The sequence below is a fragment of the Hetaerina americana genome, unplaced genomic scaffold (assembly GCF_022747635.1).
Source record: "Hetaerina americana unplaced genomic scaffold, ioHetAmer1.1.p SCAF_7, whole genome shotgun sequence".
In the NCBI taxonomy this organism is placed as follows: Eukaryota; Metazoa; Arthropoda; class Insecta; order Odonata; family Calopterygidae; genus Hetaerina; species Hetaerina americana.
In genome coordinates this window covers 10,814,688-10,833,289 of record NW_027287316.1, presented here as the reverse complement: position 1 = coordinate 10,833,289, position 18,602 = coordinate 10,814,688, and the positions used below count along the sequence as shown (strand labels likewise).

Here is an 18,602-nt window from a genome sequence, read left to right as displayed (position 1 = left end):
TGTCTCCCTCTGTTGCTCTATCCGATGTATTTATTGTACGAGTACTACAGCCTCTCGTGTCTTCTTTTCTCTTCTTATCTTGTTTTTAAAAAATGTTAGCTTTAATTTTATGTTTACTGATGGGATGATCAAGAAGACAGACGAGAGAACGAAATGGAAACATTTTAACACAGAAGTAGGAAGAATCAAGTGCGTGGAGTGGAATGATAAACTGAGGCAGGAAACTAACTTTGGAGGAAGACACCTTGTGGAGGACGTTGTGCTTGGATATAGAGTTCAGAGAGGATGGTTGCAATGCAAGGGTATGCTGTACAGGAAGGCGAAAGAACTATCTCTAAGTAGGAAGAGAAAATTCGTGCACACTATAAAAGGTAAGGCAGGGAAATGATTAATGAACCCAGGAGAGAGAGAGATGGATGGAATACATACGTAGAGGACCCATATGAAAGACCAACAAACTTAGACATTAAAAGAGAATATGGCGTAGATGAGGATAGCTTAGGTTCATACATCATTATTTGTGAATTAGACAGGGTAGCTAAAGAATTTAAATCAGCCAAGGCCCTAAGGACAGATAACACTTCCCCGAAATCACATAAATCCAATTTAAAAAAATCCAATTTTTTCCAAGCACCGCACTAGCACTTCCAGGAATAGGTTGGTAGGTTCGTGTCACTTAGTTCTTTGGACAAACCGAATAAAGGACAGCAGTGCGAATGAATTATCACCAATGCCTTTTCCTAAGACGTCATCTCACATTTTCACAACAACAACTACCAACGTCACGAGAAAAACACTCAAATTTGGCGAAACCAGGCTTGATTTGCCGCAACCCTCTATATAATGAGCCGGTTTAGACACACTAGTAATGCTGCGACGACACGTTGTCACGCGGTAAGCCGAATAGCAACGGAAGTGATCAGAATCAGAGTGATCAGGCAGAAGTCACCATCGCTCGTTGATTGGGGGGGGGGGGGTGCAAGAGGTGACCCGGTGGCAGAGGTTCGTTTAATGTGGAGCCCGCACACCCGTTCAGGACGTCCCAGCGCGGTCAGAATAACTGCGTTCAATCAATGAACGGATTTCATTGTGTTTTAGCATTTCTAATACAAACAACACGCGAAGAATGATTATCTCATATCTTGCACTTAGTACATCCGTTAGTCTGTTTGTAAAACTGTACAAATATCAATTCTTCATCAAAATTCACAAACTTTAGGCATGAATCCGTGTACACAAAATATAGTGTATAATTATTTAGTCTATTTTTTCTTCCATCAGGCATCTAAAATGAAGTACTTTCAGGCAATTAGAAGTTGAAAAAGTTGATAAATAAAAATTAATTGAATTTATATGTAATTCCAAACTTTCCCTAGCCGAAATTAAAATATTTTTTTTAGAGTTAAATAACTTGCTAATTAGTAATCTTTCCACAACATTACCAGAACTCGACGCAGGAAAATTCGCGTTTTTCGACCCAATCCCCCTTTGTGTTGCCGGGAACACCGCAACAGCTTTCAAGAAGTTCTCTCGGGTTTCCCAGCGGGTCAGGTTGCAGTACACCGACGTTTCGAAGGCTGACTCTGCTATCGTCTTCACCCTGAAGACGATGGCAGAGTCAGCCTTCGAAACGTCGGTGTACTGCAACCTGACCCGGTGGGAAACCCGAGAGAACTTCTTGAATACCATACGCCGGGAAAACCTGAGATCCTTCACCGCAACAGCTGCTGCCTCTCGGCTGAGGAAGGCGCCTTCCTCCCGCCTCTGTTGTGTTTGGGGTTGATAGGGGTCATATCCGTGCTCCCTCTTTAATCACCTCCTCCCGCATAGGCTGCACCACCACCGATTCCTCCGCATGCATATAGCGTCGCGGCCCTCATCCCCCTGCGTGTGACAGGGCTGTGTACACTGGTCCACGTGGCCAACATCCTTGCTGAATGGCCCTCGTGGTCTTAAAGCGTGTCATGGCAACTCGAGTCGTGGCTCCTTTTGCCGGAGGTGAGACTCGGCGATATTCAGCTCTAAGTCGAATTTATTGCTAAAGGCTTACGCATACAGGGTGACGGGCGTTATCGGCGATTTATTTCATCGACGGCCGCGTGTGTGTTGAGGGAGCAGTCCGCGTCAGTTTTGCGTCCTCGCATCCTGCATCTGCCCTGCCTCTCTCCTCTTCCTCTACCTCCGATATTTTGCTCCTTATTCTTCTCCCGAGGAGAACGGGGGGAGCAGGAAGTACTTTTTATCGTGGAAGTTACCGTTTCAACAGGAACGCATATATTGCCGATTGCTCTGCCGTCGGAGTCTCACCATGAGTTCAGGTAATCTCATATTAGTGATTTTTGACGAATTCTTTTATTGGAATTGCGAAAGGTCGAATCTAAATTGCTTTGCGATATTTCACACTGTTTGAATACCTCGGTCGGTTTTAATGTGCAAACGTCACTTACGGAGGGATTAAAAACATTTTTTTAAGGATTCTTTCAATAAAGAACTTTCTAAGAAGTGTTTTTTTTAGAAAAAATCTTGAAAATGATGTTTGTACGTTGAAATCGGTAAATATATTTTCTTAAAAGGTGTGGAGTATTCCCATGTGATTTATTGTCAACATCGGGTATTGTCAGCCGTCGCTTAGTTGAAGATCACTTGTTTGTCCACTTGACTATATTTGGAATTACTGAACGAGCTTGTTGATCGATGGAATGGATGATGGAACCCACTCGGTGCGCCAACCACCGATGGGCGGTTGAGAGGAGTTCCCTCTCTCTCGACCGCTCTCGGTTAACTCCAGCGGATAATGAATGGGGGAGGTCGGCTTTTTTACGCCTCCTCCATCGCCTATTGCTCCCATCTGAACTGCGGAGAGGGCGGATATCCCACGCAAGGAAAACTGACGAGCATCCCTCCCCTCTGAAGAATTGCAACGCGTGTTTCCTCCGATTCACGTATCTCCGCTTTGCGTTTGCTCCACATTCACATCGTAAAGTACCGAATACAGTTCACAGTTGAAAGTCGGATTGACCAAGATACGAACCCAAATTCCTTGAGTGGATCTGTGGTAGTAGTAATTTAATTTTTAGGTACTCCTACGACTGAGGTCATTTGCGGCTCTTGACATGTCTCAAACAATTAGGTTATACAATCATTTTCTTCCACCGCAAAATTTCATAAGGCTCTTTTGCGATTGGATGCTTGCGGAAGGGAATGATATTTACCAGCACACATTTGTGCACAGTGAAGGTAGCTAGTGAAACGTGGTGAAAGTTACTTTTTTGAAATGAAACTGTTTCTTTCAATTAATTACTCCTTTACGCAAACTGAACACTTGCATGATTTAGCCTAGCGTGAGCTCAGTACGTGTGCCTGTCCATGTCTTCATTCGTTCATGTCATTGGAAAGATTGGCCCCTCTCAATGGTGTACTTGACAAACATTTCTCACCAAAGAGAATGCATTTTTGCAAACTTACATGAAAGTGACCTCGGTTAGCGTATAGGGGGCGAAGTAGTAGAGGAGCCAAATGTTTGCTGTGTTGACACAATAGGCCAGTAGACCTCGATCTGCAGTATTTGGAAGTCCGCACCCCTTGTCGTTTGTTTACAGAGTCAAAATGAACAATACAATTGGAAACCCCGCCAAATATAAAATCCATTCAGTGATAAGGTTTTTACTGGCAATAAACTTCAAAGAAGCTGACATTCATCGGGAAATTTGTGCTATGCGCCGATTAAGTGGTGAGCTACTACGTTATTCGTCAGTGGTGTCGTTCGTTGAAGAGTGAACGGATAAATATTCATGATATCCAAGAACTGACCACCTGCCCGTGGTGAACAATTAACTGCTCCAGAAGGTTGACGAAAAAGTTCTTCAAAACTGGCTTTTTACGATACCTGAGTTCTTTATAAAGTCTTCCATAGATTTCTAGGATTCTGTTGCATGGAATCTGGAATTTGCATCCAAACTAAAAGGGCTAAGCTACCACAATTTTTGTGCCCGTCTCGATGATGAACTTCAAGATGCCATCATCGGTTGGTTGCGATCTCACGAGGCATTATTTAATGTTGAGGGAATTTCTAAACTTGTTCAGAGGTATGGCAAATGCTTGGATCTGTTTAGCGAGTATGCGGAAAAAATAGAAGAGATGTGCAGTTTTGAGAAGTAAACAATTCATTTTCTGTATCTATTCCTATGTTTTATTTTATAGCCTAACGGAGTTAACTTTCTGGACAGCCCTCGTATTTTATTCAAAATTATGTTTCAACTGAACCAATAAAATGTTCTCCTACCCTGCTTCAAAGTCGCGGAAAATGTCATTCACTCAAAGTATTCTCTTAATTAAAGGTCGGTTTTGGGCGATTCCTCGTGACTATTGTCTTCTTACGTATCGCGAGAGCTTCTTGTTTGCCCTACATTATCAGTATTCCCTTCTTCATTTCGAATTCGAAATATTTTTTTCACGGGCGACTACTGCAATCGGCCCTTCCACGCACTGGAGCATTAACGAATTTTATTGCATTGCGGATTTTTATTGGTCGTATTTAATGCGGACAATTTGGGGCGCTTCTTTCTCCTTGGAACCGAACTCCTCGTGGCACTTTACCCACTGCCCCCCCCCCCCGTCTCAGCACTCCACCTTCGCCGGATGACCCCCGTCCTCCCTATCCTATATATACCGTCCTCCCGTACTATATATACTACCGATACAGATAATGTTTCCTTGTCACTACGGTTTTCTAAAGTTTTAACGAGGATGGTCTTCCAAATTCCAAAGAAACTGCGGGAGATGCCGCAACAGTAACTTTTAACGGAGTCATCCGCTAATGTGCATTTCAATGCAACTATTTCAGAGTGTAAAAATCATTCGCCTTGACTGGGACTAGAACCCAGATCCCTCATATCCGGTCGAGTGCTTTAGCCACTTAAGCTACCGAGGCGTCCTCTTAAACTCTGAAATTTTGGGGCTTTTAAAGGAACAAGATGTTGTGACGAAAAAAAATTTCGTCACAACATCTTGTTCCTTTAAAAGCCCCAAAATTTCAGAGTTTAAGAGGACGCCTCGGTAGCTTAAGTGGCTAAAGCACTCGACCGGATATGAGGGATCTGGGTTCTAGTCCCAGTCAAGGCGAATGATTTTTACACTCTGAGGATGGTCTTCTTATTAATATTGAATCCCTTATAAAAAATAACATTGTCCGACCGCGGTACGGTCATATTCGGGTCAAAATTAGTCTGGTATGTATTCACCACTTGCCACAAACCCTAGCGGTGGCTTTCAGGGTATTAAAATATCAAAATATTAGGTGAGGCAAAGATAATACTGTGCTTCCGAAACACAAACAGACCCTCGCGTGCGCACACGCACGCGGCTGAAAGGTAGGGTCCCCGAGGGAGTCTTCATAGGGATGTATGAATGCGGCCGAATAGACTCACAAGACACGACGAGTACAAGGAGTTGGAACGTATGAATTGATTAATGATTGTGACTGAGGTGAAAGAAGAGTGCAGAACAGAACAGTGGGGTAGAAGTCATTAAAAGAGAGAGAGTTTCCTTTCATAAATTAAATCCAGACTTTTATTGGCAAAAATGGCCCGTTTTCTTGTCTACCGAAAATCTTTCCACAAAGCATCAACGATGAAAGTAAAAAGAAATTGTTACGTATATTACAACGAAATCCGACGGAACATACTTAATCCACCTACGTAGCCTCCAATTCTGAGAAACGAGGGTATGCTGAAAACTAATGCACAGATGATTGTACACCACAAACAAAATCACCTCCAGAAGCACTCCTGGTAGCATGTGGATGTAATATTCCCCCTCAACGCGCATGCGTAGGTTCAAGGTCGTTACATTCATCAGTGTATTTTGAGAAGCAGAAGAATGGAGACGTGTTCTAGTGCATGTATGCGAGAAAAGTCGCGTTGGCTTTTTGAACTTGCAGAATGTACGATATATAATTTGTTCTCAGGAAACGAAAGAACAATTGATGATTGGATTGGTTCGATTTAATCCCGAATAACATCGCGTGCAGTGTAGAGGAGCTAGATTTGTAAAAATTTGTAAAAACAAACTAAGTAGCGTATCGAAATTATTAGAGAAGCTAGGTTCCTGGCAATAACATTAGAGAGATTAAGTATAGAACGGATGGATTTCAGTCTTACTCCATAGTCGCTAGTAAATACGTTTATTCACCAACGATGCAGTGGTTTACAGAGATATTCGTAATCCTGAGGAATCGGCATCTTTAGCAGATAACCTAAACGCTATGCAACGCTGGTACGACACTTAGCAATCAGAATCGAACTTTAAAAAAAGTGCATAGTGATATTTGATATTTGGAAAAGGAGCAATGCCATCTGGAACTACTACTACTACTACTCACTCTACTGTATCAGGGACACCTGTAATGGAATATGTAGACTCGATGAAATACCTAGGCGTTACCCTCACTCACGACCTCTTCAGAGTGAAACACATACTATGTGGACAAACGAACAAAAAATTAAGATTTATCAGAAGAATAGTGGGTAAATGTGATGAAAGTAAAAGAGAAATGTTAACTTTCGCTGGTTAGACCTCATTTAGAATATACTGCTAGTATATGGGATCCCCACCAAGTTGAATCAATTGCCGAGTTAGATCGCATGGAGCTAGCCTAGCGTAGAGGAGCTACTAGATTCGTAAAACGTTGTAATGACAAACTAAGTAGCGTATCCAAAATATAAGAGCAGCTCGGCTGGATATCACTCACGGAGCGAAGGTTAAATTATAGATTAAATCTCATGCATAAATTGGAAGGATGTCTCTTTAGCAGTGATGTTGAAAATTTATTATCACCCCCATCGTGGTACGGTAGGAGATATCACGTCAATAAAATGAGCAAAACAAATGTGCACTTTTCCTCAGATTTATTTTTAACGTACAACGCCTTTCAGTTCATTGAACCATCTTCAGGTACAAGACAAGATTCAAATTGTGAATACATCAAATTAATACCTGTTTGAGGAAGGGGGGGGAAGAAAAGAGTGAGGAGTAAGGTAGGCGGGGACAAAGAGGGGAAATATTAAAAACCCAAATAAACAGAGAAACTAAAGAAATGTAGAGGTAAAAAGAGGTGGGTGGGAAGAAACTTCCTCTGCATCTCACCTGAATCTGTTGAAAATTAGAAAGATGAAGTGTAGAACAGATAGATTTAAGATTTCATTTTCAATTTCATTTTTTCCACGAACGACAAAGGATCAGAATACCGACCGCGGTAGGCGGGAAAAGCATTCGGGTCAAAATTTGTCTGGTGTGTACTCACCCCCTGCCACACACCCTTACTGTGACTTGGAGGGTACTATGTAATGTAAAAATGTGTGTGTGTATCTCTCTGTCTCTCTCTTCCCTCCTCCCCCCTGCCGACGCCTTCAGCCTCTTCCCCATTCTGGCCATCGCCCACGGTCACCGTTGGAGTGGACAACGCCCCTCGGACGGTGGACGTCCTCCGCCACTTCGGCTGGGAGGACCACTTGGTGTTCTCGGTGATGCTGGCGGCGTCGGCGCTGATCGGGGTGTTCTTCGCGTGCCACGGCGGCCGGCAGCGGACGGCCGAGGAGTTCCTGGTGGGCGACCGGAAGATGGGCGTGCTCCCCATCGCCATGTCGCTCACGGCCAGGTGCGCCCTCCTCCCGTGCGGGAACCGACTTCATTTTAAGGATTGCATCCCTGAAACCCATTCTATAGATACCAGGCTACATCGGACAAAACTCTGGAACAAGGGTCAATACGATCAAATTAGTTAGAGACAGTCGAAAAGAAGCATATTTCATATCGAAAGCTTCATTTCACAACGTAGGCGTATCTGTCAAAAAGAGGGAAATTTTGAAATCGTACATTTCATTGGTTTCTTATGTTAAAGGTGTGTAGGGGTCATACCTAAAGGTATTACCCCTAGCAATCATCGCATACATAATCATGAGATACATACCCCATGTATTTCTTCTGCCTTAATTTTTGTTAGCCTTATGTAATATATTCCTATATTATTCATTCTTTTTACCAGCCTCAGCATCTTCCAAAAACCCCATTATCCTCTCTCCTTTGTAACTACGTGTATCTTTGTGTTTTAAGTAGACGGTAATTGTTAAAAAAAAGTTACCTCACCACCTCCTTCCTTCCTTCCTCTTCTTTTCTGGCACGTTTTCTATCATTCCTCCTAAGAGGATCGTTATAAGCATCATTATTATGTAACTGTCTACTTATTCGTCGCGGTGGCTACATGTCGACAGGTTCACCTGTATCACCACTACATTGCTGTAGTCTGGTTATATTTTCACTGATCTGCGTAATGTGTACTACCCTTCTTTCTGGTGTTTGGTTCAGTTTACACCCACTCTCCGATGGCTTTCTTTCCCAAATAATATTCTTCACATTACCATGTTATTAATTATTCCTCCTATGATATTTTCTATCTTCCATCAAGCTTCGAACGACCCTTATATCTTCTGTTCGTACGAGGGAAGGTCAATAAATAAATCGCAAACGTCAGCAAGATGAACTCGAGAGATGTTACGAACACTTAGTTGGAATGGCTTGGAATATCTACCGTACCGTTCCGACTTAGCCCCCAGTGATTTTCACCTGTTCAGGCCCCTAAAAAGTCATTTGGATGGCCGACGTTGTGGAAATGATGATGCCGTAGGCCCTAAAGGTTACTCGTTGGCTGCGACAGCAAACAAAAGACTTATTTTCCGCAGTAAATCGAGGACTGGTAAAGAGATGAGATATGTGTCTGAATGTACAGGGTGAACATCTAGAAAATTGATATAAATTTCAGGAATTTACTTCGGTTATTATTGCCTCTGTCTAGTTTTGCGAGTTATTTATTCACCTACCCTCGCATATCTTTTTTCAATAAGAAACTTGCTCTTGCTTGTCTAAATATTGTTTTTACGTGAAATCGTCATATAAGCTGGGTCATTAGGAGATGCCTGACACTCTGCACCGAGTGTCAGTGATTATGTGGTAATTTGATCACTGTTGCGACATTAACTCGTTAACTTTTGGGTCACCGGTGTCTTTGGACGTAGTTTCTCGAGGAGAAGGCTCTGGTACACCTCGCGTCTCGACGGTGGCTATATCCGCACACTTTCAGCATATTTCCAGCTAATCGTATTTCATTTTTAGTTTTGAGAATATTTTAATATTACTTATAAGCATAAAAATGTCCAGGTCATGCGATTAGTTCCACCACATTAAATATCACCATCATCTTGGTTTATGGTCAGAGGTTATGTACCAGCTGTTCCTCTTAACTCAATATCTCTTCATTCCTTCATGTTTCCTTATGCTGTAATCTTTTATCAACAATGCGCTTATCATAATTCTCCTTTGTCTTCCGCTGCAATTCCTTCTCACTATGGTTCCCTTAATTTCCATCCTCTGTAAACTGTCATGCCTCAGAATTTTGCTTCTTCTCATTGTGGCTTTCTTCATAATTAGTTTTCTCAGGACTTCTCCCTTCGATATTGCTATTTACTATTTTACTATTCCATTTTATCACCCCATTTCCGTCGCTTCTGATCTTCTTTCCTCTGCTATTTGCATGGCCTATATTAAAAGCCGTAGTAAAGGCCAAACATTATATTTAGAAGCTTTTATGATCAGTTTCCTTTGTCTAGGCTACTACTATTTGCCACCAGTAGTTATTTCTTCCGGGATAATAGTCTTCCTTTGCCTTTGGTATTGATTTCAATGGTTTAATTTTGGTACTTCTATCGCCTGAGACTTTGCTATTCAATTAGTTGGTCCACTTTTGCAAGTGCTTACCTCCCTAGCTTACTTGTCCATTATCTTTTTTCACTTTGTTGGTAGGGAAAAGCATCTCTGTAGTTAACATGTATATATTGTTTCCTTGTGTATCTCATTTTCAAAATTTCGAAATTTAATAGGACGTCTCGATAGCTTAACTAGCTAAAGCACTCGGCCGGATAGCAAGTGAGTCGGGTTCGAATCCCGGTCAAGGCGAATGGTTTTTACTCTCTGTAAATGCATTGTGATGCAAGTTTAGCCGTTAAAAGTTGCTGTTGCGGCATCTCCCGCAGTTTCTTGGAATTAAATCTTGATTTATGTAGAAATGTGCTTGTAAAGTTGTGTCCCAAGGTCAGCAAAACTCTCCAATGCGCTCGGCGGATAGCATTTCTCCACCTTCGATACCTGAAGAAAAAACTCAAATTGAAATCTAACACATAAATTTCTAATTGTTTTCCATAAATTTTCATTTTCGTATACTTTCAGGGAGGCACAGGGCAAAAGAATGGTGCATTCTGAAATGTAAATTTCACAAAGTATTATTCCTATGTGCGTTTGAATACTAATTTTTCAACTGTGGAACGGATCCGTGTGAATCTGACTCTTAAAAGAGACTTTGGCCATGGCAACCAAATGTTGAAATGCTCCTTGCTCAGCTTCACTTCAGGGATCATGCTGCTTGGGATCCCGTTGGAGATTTACCGATACGGCACGCAGCAGTTCCTCGTCCTGTTCGGTTGCGTTGGCGCCACCGTGACCATCACGTTCATCTACATGCCAATATTCTACGACCTACGGCTAACGTCTTCCTACGAGGTACGTATGTGATTCCCACGGGTGACGGGGGTGGGGGATGTAGGGCTGCCTGCCATCGCGTGATTATCAGTGCGGTCACCAGTGCACGTGTCAACTTTGACGCTGTTAGCCCATCTCGTGCTTCTGACTTCGAGCTTCTTAATTTTTTGCCTGTGCTCCAATGATTTTTATTATTACATAGTACCCTGAATGCCACTGTAAAGGTGCGTGGCAGGGGGTGATTACACACTATTCTACTTTTAGTCCTTAATACTTTTCCCCATAGCGCGGTCGGACAACGTTATCCTGATACATTTATATTGGCGCAGCACCCTGCAACCCACCGTTAGAGTGTGCGGCAGGGAGTGATTAAATAATGAAGCCTAACTGAATCCCTTATTGTTCGTGGGGAAAATGGCATTTTAAATCTATCTGCTCTACAGTCAATCTCTCAAATTTAACTGTCATGATCTCTCCTACGGAGAGATCCCTTATGGGGCTAATGATACATTTCAACATCATCGCTAAAGAGATATTCTTCCAATTAATGCAAGAGATTCAATCTGTAATTTCACCTTTAATCTGCGAGTGAATTCCAAATTAGATCCTCTAATAATTTTCATACGCTACATAGTTTGTCATTACTGTGTTTTACAAATCTATCTCCTCTCCGCTGCACGTGACTTAAGTCGGCAATCAACCCAACTTTCTGTGTATCCCATATTCTGGCAACATTTTTTAAATGAGACCAAACCAGCCAAAGATAACAATTATTTTATTTAACCTTTTCGTCACTCTCTTATTAATCTTTTCTTTACCTTTGTTGGTCTTTGATTTATTAACTTTGATTGATGAAAACATTGAATTTGTACGAGAACAGAAGTTTCCACCGTCGAAAGCAATCGAGCAATGGCAATAATGGAACTTAGAGTAGAATGGTTGATATGTATGTCATGGATGCTATGCAATGATCTATAGGTTTCTATTGGGGAAATGTAACGGAGGGTTGGTTCTGCAGATTGAGAGGAGGCCAACTTTTATTGACGATATTCCTCTTACATCCCGGACATTCTTGTACCATTATTTCCAATATTTACACTAGCCATATTATGAGCGTTTCATTTGCTTAATTTTAGGATTAATTCATGTTGCTCTAATTATGTGTTTACATTTTCTGGGTATGCAGCTGCTTTATTCTCACCCAACATTTATGTCCTGTAACCTCATATTTTCTCATAGAAACCTTTTTCTTTTAAGTTCAGAGAAAAATATTGCATTAAAAACTCTATCCCTGAGGAAATTTTTCTCCGAGATCTCAATTTTTCTGTTCAGTACGGAGTGCGTTCCCCTGGCGGTTTTTGCCCAAGGTGAACTTGTGCCCTCGACCATGGAGTGTTTTTTACATGTCCCCAATTATTATAATTTTTATAGTAGACTACCATGGTTCCTAACATGGTTGGGGTTTTAGTAAACTACCACACAACACTTTTTATCCGCCATGACTTGACGGGAGACTAGATTGCCAGTAGCCTCCCTCCTCAATGGTGTTTTTTAACGCGACACATCATTTTAAATTGCCGCCTCACTGGTGTCAGATGCCTTTGCAGCGCCTCACTGAGGCTGCGAGGACCAACTTTGATCTGGATCCGACCCATTTTGCCCCCTTCGGCATGGATTACCCCACCAGGATTAATTTTCATTGCTTCCGCCATTCCACCGGCTCTGGTGTTAATCGGAACATGCAATTCCATGTAAATATACGTTCTCGTAGTTTATGTTGAGGCTATCGGCAATATAGACCTACTTGCGAATAACAAGGAAATTGGAAGCTAATTTCACCATCAAGTACGCTGAAATTTAACAAATTGCAGCGAACAGTCAAGTAAATCTCAAAGTAGAGTTTAGAATATGAAAAAAGATAACATCTTCCGTGATTAGTCCCTTGGATTCATGAAGGGAAAGAGCAATTATGTGGAGTAAAAGAAACGCGTGCTCTGATCTCTGGGGAAGTGTTTTGTGGTTCCTAGAGCAACATGAAGTTATCATATGGTGCAATGTACTTGCTGTAAGTACGACTCAAAGTTTAATTAATCGAAGTATTTCCTTTCTTTATTCCTACAGTACCTGGAGAAGAGATTCGATCAACGGATCCGGATTCTAGGATCGTTCCTTTTCTTCATCAGCTCGGTAAGTTCTTCGGCCAGCTATCTCCAGGCATCCTGCATGCTCTCGTATCTCCCAAGCGGGCATTTTAACACTCAAGGTTTCATTTATGAATACTAATCAATCGGCGAAAATGAATTCACAACTATATATATTCATATGCTCACACTATAGATACATATATAAGATACACGATGGAAAAAATTGATAGTGTTGGATGATTGGAACGCGACGGTAGGAGAAGGAAGAGATGGCAGTGGGGTAGGGGACTACTGCTTCGTAACAAAGAATGACTGCGGGGAGACATCAATAGAGTTCTGCAGGAGGTAGGTTTTATTCATAACGAAAACCCGGCTTAAGCAAACCAACAGCCGTAGGTATACATGAAAAATTACCGAGGATTCAGAATGATATAAGTTAGATTATGGTATATGATTGTTAGGCACAGATATAATGGCAGAAATAAGTGGTTGTGCAGAAGGATGGAGAAGGTGAAATGGACGGAAAGGAAAACAAACGAGGAAGTGCTAGGCATAGTGGAGTAGGATAGAAGATTGTTGGGATAAATCATAATGAGACAGTACAAATGGTTGCAGAGTATATTGATAGGTAGTGGGATTTTAAAGACTGTGATAGAGGGGAGAACGTTTGGCAAACGAGGAAGTGGCAGGAATATGACAGGGATGTTGGATGGAACGAGCGGAGGAAGGAGGTTTACGGAATTTAGTCGGGGCTTATTTTAATTTTAGATTTCAAGTTTTGTTTTTTGAAGAGAGTCAAGTATATGTACCGTTGTATAGTCTGTGTCCATATAAAAACTACCTTAAATGACATAATATCAATAATAATATGTTTACTTGAGAAAAATGGATGGTACAAAGGATTAAGATGATTCTCCAAATTCAGAAACATTTTTCTATTTGAAACCGCAATCTCTTATCTTCCCCACTAACCTTGCGTGTGAATGAGTGTATAGATACAAAATGCCTATTACTATCACTAATGTAGACGGCTGGGGTATATTATAATCCCAAAAAGTGAGTGCCTTAAATATAAATGAACTTTTCTTCATCCTGGCAGCTTCTGTATCTACCGATCGTGCTGTACGGACCTGCCCTCGTCTACAACCAAGTCACTGGCTTCAGCGTCTCGCTTATTATGCCCATCGTGAGCATTGTCTGCATATTCTACACAACTGTGGTAAGAATTTCCCGCGTGGAAGCCCACTTTTAAGGTGTAACGATTGCGGGGCATAGTATTATCAAATATGTTCCTTGGTTTCATTCTACAGGAGAAGTTTTAAGGGAAGGCATTTTTGATCGCGAAAAATCGGAGTGGAGATAATATTTGACCCATCCCTAACGTATTCATCTTGTAATCTACCAACATATTGTTACCCTCATTTTTTAAGGTGATAACCAGATTGATAAGAAATAATTGAAGAGCGAAAATTTTGAAATTAGAGATCTACAGGGTTCGTCCGGAAAATAAGTGTACTGACTCCTGGGCTGGGCGCGCCGCTCCAGGCGCGCCCAGCACCGCTCTGATGGGCTGCAATTGGAGGGGGGTATGTTGGCAAGCGACGCTGAAAAAGCCAGTCGGCTCTGAGCTGTGGTGTAGTGAGGAGCTCTGTTAACGCGAACCTCCACGCTCGACCCACGTCACGGAACGCGATGCCGAAGTTTTTGGAGCAGCGTTATTCCATCAAATTTGCGGTAAAGCTTGGGAAATCGTCTACCGAAACTGTCGGTATGATTAACCAGGCTTACGGGGAGTCAGCCATGTCCAGAAACATGATCTTTCGGTGGCACAAGATGTTCGTGGAGGGCAGAGAAGAGGTCGACGACGAGTCTTCGAGAGGTTCCCGATGATGCCTTCGCGGGAGCGTTCCAGGAATGGGAACGCCGCTGGAACAAGTGTATCGACTCACAAGGGTCCTATTTTGAGGAATATTAGCTTAAGATATGTAAAAGTGTAATACATTTTTTTTTCCTGAGCTCAGTACACTTATTTTCCGGACGAACCCTGTACATGCCTTCCAACTTGTACTCTTCAAATTTTTTATGCATTGGGGCAACATTTTTTTAACTATCAAAAAAAGAAATTTTGTAGTTATACTCTCATTAACGAGAGGCCTTATAAAATTCTCATATCGTTCTTTGTATGATTGTAATTGGTCCGAATTCAAAATCATCTTAAGGAAAAATGAGGAGTAAGGATACAAAACTGTGAAATCGATGCACGACAATTGGGCACGTACTTACGGAACTGATATGGGTAATGTTCTTCCAAATCATTGGTTATTAACCCTAAGATTGATTCAAGACGCAGTTCTTTCCTAAATTCTCTTTTCAACGGCTAGTCTCTTTATGTCTACAAAAGTAATAGCGTGTTCCAACTTTAATGTCCACCGTAACGCGTTCTGTGCATCTAATGCGCTCTCCGTATTCCTTATGAAAACTAACCAACAGTGCTATGCATTAAAACCTCTACTCACTCAAAATATTAGTACTACTGCTCAGATAAATGACTGGAGCAATACGCTATATATTTATCAAATAGGGATTGCAGTGCCCGCTTTTCTCAGTATTGAGACAAATAATATATGCGATATTTTAGCGATATCATGAATCCTATCGATAGTTTTACGAAAATTACGCAGTTTTCCGTGTTAATTTACTGAGTTTCAAAATCACCATAATTGTCCCTATTTGTAGGTGTGGACGGCAACAAGCAGTGTTCGGAGCCGTCGATTGGTTACACAGAGGCGTTCGAGCTCATTTTTTTGTTAATTATCCTAAGAAATATTTTAACTCTTAAGTCCCAGGGCGGCTTTGTCATCAGTTCCTATATTTTAATAAAAAATTGCAAGGCTAATTGCAAATCAGTCCTGGGATCTGATTAATGCTTTTGTCTCGGCAGGGCGGTTTGAAGGCAGTGGTTTGGACGGACACCCTCCAGATGTGTCTGGTGTACGTTGCCTTGATGTTCAGCGCCGTGAAAAGCACTCTGGAGATCGGTGGAGCCGACGTCATCTGGCAACGCGGATGGGAAGGTGACAGGATGGAGCTTTTCAAGTGGGTCCTTCGATGGTTTGCTCTTCCTTAAGGATCCCCATGGCTACCAAGGTCCGGGTTTTCTCTAAGGACTTCGGGAGTTCCCTTTCATTTACCTCACGGCTTCGTGTTGCATTGCTAGGTTACACTTAGGTCGAAACAAAGTTATGAATTTACAATAACGTTAGGCGGCGTGATAGATCCACCGGTATAACGCACGATTACTGACTGTAAGGTTCTGGGTCTAAATACCGGATGGCGCCTCATGTTGCATCTACGACTGAAATCCCAAGCGGTGTGATTTTCGTGTACCACTTCATCCTGGGAATGAAAATATTGGCACGGAGAAAAGAACCAGTAGTAAAGAAAGAGGTGAAAATGTCGGGTTATTGAGCGTGGCTATCGAAAGGTGCCCAGGGCACTTAAAACTCGTGGTAATTTGTGCCTACCCTCATTTCACCTGCCTGTGGTATGAATACAAGACCACTGAGGCAGAGGTGTGTAAGTCACCCATCCAATATCCGTCCGGGTACGAGTACAACTTCCTTTAACTTCAGTTATCAACTGGGAGCCGGTGTGTCAACACATCCCGTGAAAGTCCGCTGAATATCGCAGTAAGAGGTCAGATTTATCCTCTCATGCCAAACACCTTTCGCGTGGAAGACTTCAAACAAATAGTGTGCGCTCAATTTCCGGAAGAGCATCGTCTCGCGAGCACATCTCCGTGTTGAACTTTCTTCCCTCCGAGGTATCTGCACATCCCATTGGGTGCTGCTGCGGCTCCAGGTTAAAGTTTCCCCTAGTATTCTCTTTCATCATTTCTTAAGGTGCTCTCCTTAACCCCCACCTCTTCGTAAAAATTTCCTAAACTGACTTAACCCTTCTTTCTAAAATACCCACTGCTCAGCTCACCATTCTCCATAACACTGTAAAAGCTGAACTGGTCTAGCTGCTCTAGTCTCCCACAACTTTAATGTTCATCTGATTCTTTCAATTTTTGGAGAATCTCATGACCTTCGTTTTCTTGAGAATAATCCTCATTCCAGAAATACCACACTGATTCTGCAGTGTACTTTGTAACGATTGTAACACTTTGACTGGCAGGCGCTTGGTCACCCGCAAATTTAACTGATTTTGAAGAGTTCCTCGCCTACTTTCACTCCAGGCCCCTAGAGTTCCCATGGTTCCTTTACCGTTTCCTTCACATGTATGTCAAAAAGTACAGGTGATATCTGTCTGACTCCCCTGCCCATCACTGCCTATCCTCATTCTCTTTTTGCTATCCTTACCGCAGCCTAAGACATATGCACGTTCCAGGTAAGTCTTCTTGTACCTCCAGTCTGCAATTATCTTTCGAAGAATTTTCATTAATTTTGCACAGTTTACTTAGCCCAACACCTCCAGAAAATCTAAGAAGCATCCGAACACATCCTGATTGGTGTGCCTGATAGAACGACATTGAAGGGAAACTTTTCCCTTCGCACAATCTGTGGGTACACCAGTTTCACGTATGGCGTAAGGAAGTTGTTTTGCCTCTGAAACAGCCCTTGGATGCTAAGTTGTTCGACCTTTGAGGTCAGGAGGATGGGCACCCTCTTTCTCATCAAAATCTCATGTGCTGTCTTGATATCAACTTTCAATTGCGATTCATATTCACCGTTTAAAATTAGTGTTAATTTCATTCTGGGCAAAATGATTTATTGTATGAAAAATTACATCAACATTGTACCCTGCAAGCTACCGCTAGGGTGTGTGGTAGGGAATTATTCCTCACCAGACTACTATTGACCTAAAATACCTCTCCCCCCTACCGCCGTCGGACAACTTAATTCTGATCCCTTATCGTTCGTGGAACGATGACATCTTAACTCTATATTTTCTAAACTTAATCTCACTAACTTTATTTACATGATCTCTCCTACCATGGTACAATGGGGCTAATAGTACATTTTCAGCATAATCGGTAAAGAGACATCCCTTCAATTAATGCAAGAGATGTAATATGTAATTCCTTCGCCCCGTGAGTAATTCCCAGCCGATCTCCACTAATATTTTGGATACGCTGCTCGCTTTATCCTAACGGTATTTCACAAATCTCGCTCCTCTACATTTCACGCGATCTAATACTTATAACAACAGCACTGTAAAAACCCCAGCTCATAGCATTATTGATCGTAATGAATGATCAAGTGTTAGCCACCATTTATACCAAAATGTGCCGCGTTTGATAAAAACAAGGCCCCTCGCATACCGACGAGGGAGGCAACGTGAAACGCCGGAAACCAACATTTGGGCCATGGTAGCCCGGATTACGGGGTGCCGCGACGTCTCCGCTTATTTAATTCTTGACGATTCTCTGAACGATTTCATTTACCCTGTCCCCTATTGTTGTCTCACCGAGTGCTTTCTCCCTGGGAGCAGCATGGACCTGAACCCAACCACCCGCCATACGTTTTGGACCACTCTCTTTGGAGGATACCTCTACTGCCTCTCCGGAGTGTCTAATCATCAGGCGTTGATCCAGCGATACGTCTCCCTTCCCTCCAAGGAAAAAGCCAGGAGGTAAGGAGGATGCTGGGGCGGTATCTTAAAACTTTATGTCGCACCTTCCTGTTTCCGATTACGTAAAAATAGTGAGGGCTATGGATCTAGTATAAGTTTATATAGATATATATTTGTATATATAAAGTATATGTTTATATAGATATATATTTGTTTATATTTATTTTCAATTATTAATAGACATTTTCTCAATTCCGGGATTGCTCAGGTCTTGAAAATACTTATTTTGTGTGTGGT

General features: G+C 42.1%; 1 protein-coding gene across 1 annotated transcript in view; it reads left to right on the top strand.

Annotated features, from left to right (window-relative positions):
• LOC139696533 (sodium-coupled monocarboxylate transporter 1-like) overlaps positions 1–18,602 on the top strand; it is a 37,671-nt gene that overhangs the window by 2,254 nt on the left and 16,815 nt on the right. Inside the window, exons 2-6 of the mRNA XM_071595335.1 lie at positions 7,411–7,654; positions 10,446–10,605; positions 13,828–13,947; positions 15,670–15,839; positions 18,225–18,365. Coding sequence (XP_071451436.1) covers positions 7,411–7,654; positions 10,446–10,605; positions 13,828–13,947; positions 15,670–15,839; positions 18,225–18,365 — 835 coding nt within the window. The remainder of the gene's footprint in view (positions 1–7,410; positions 7,655–10,445; positions 10,606–13,827; positions 13,948–15,669; positions 15,840–18,224; positions 18,366–18,602) is intronic.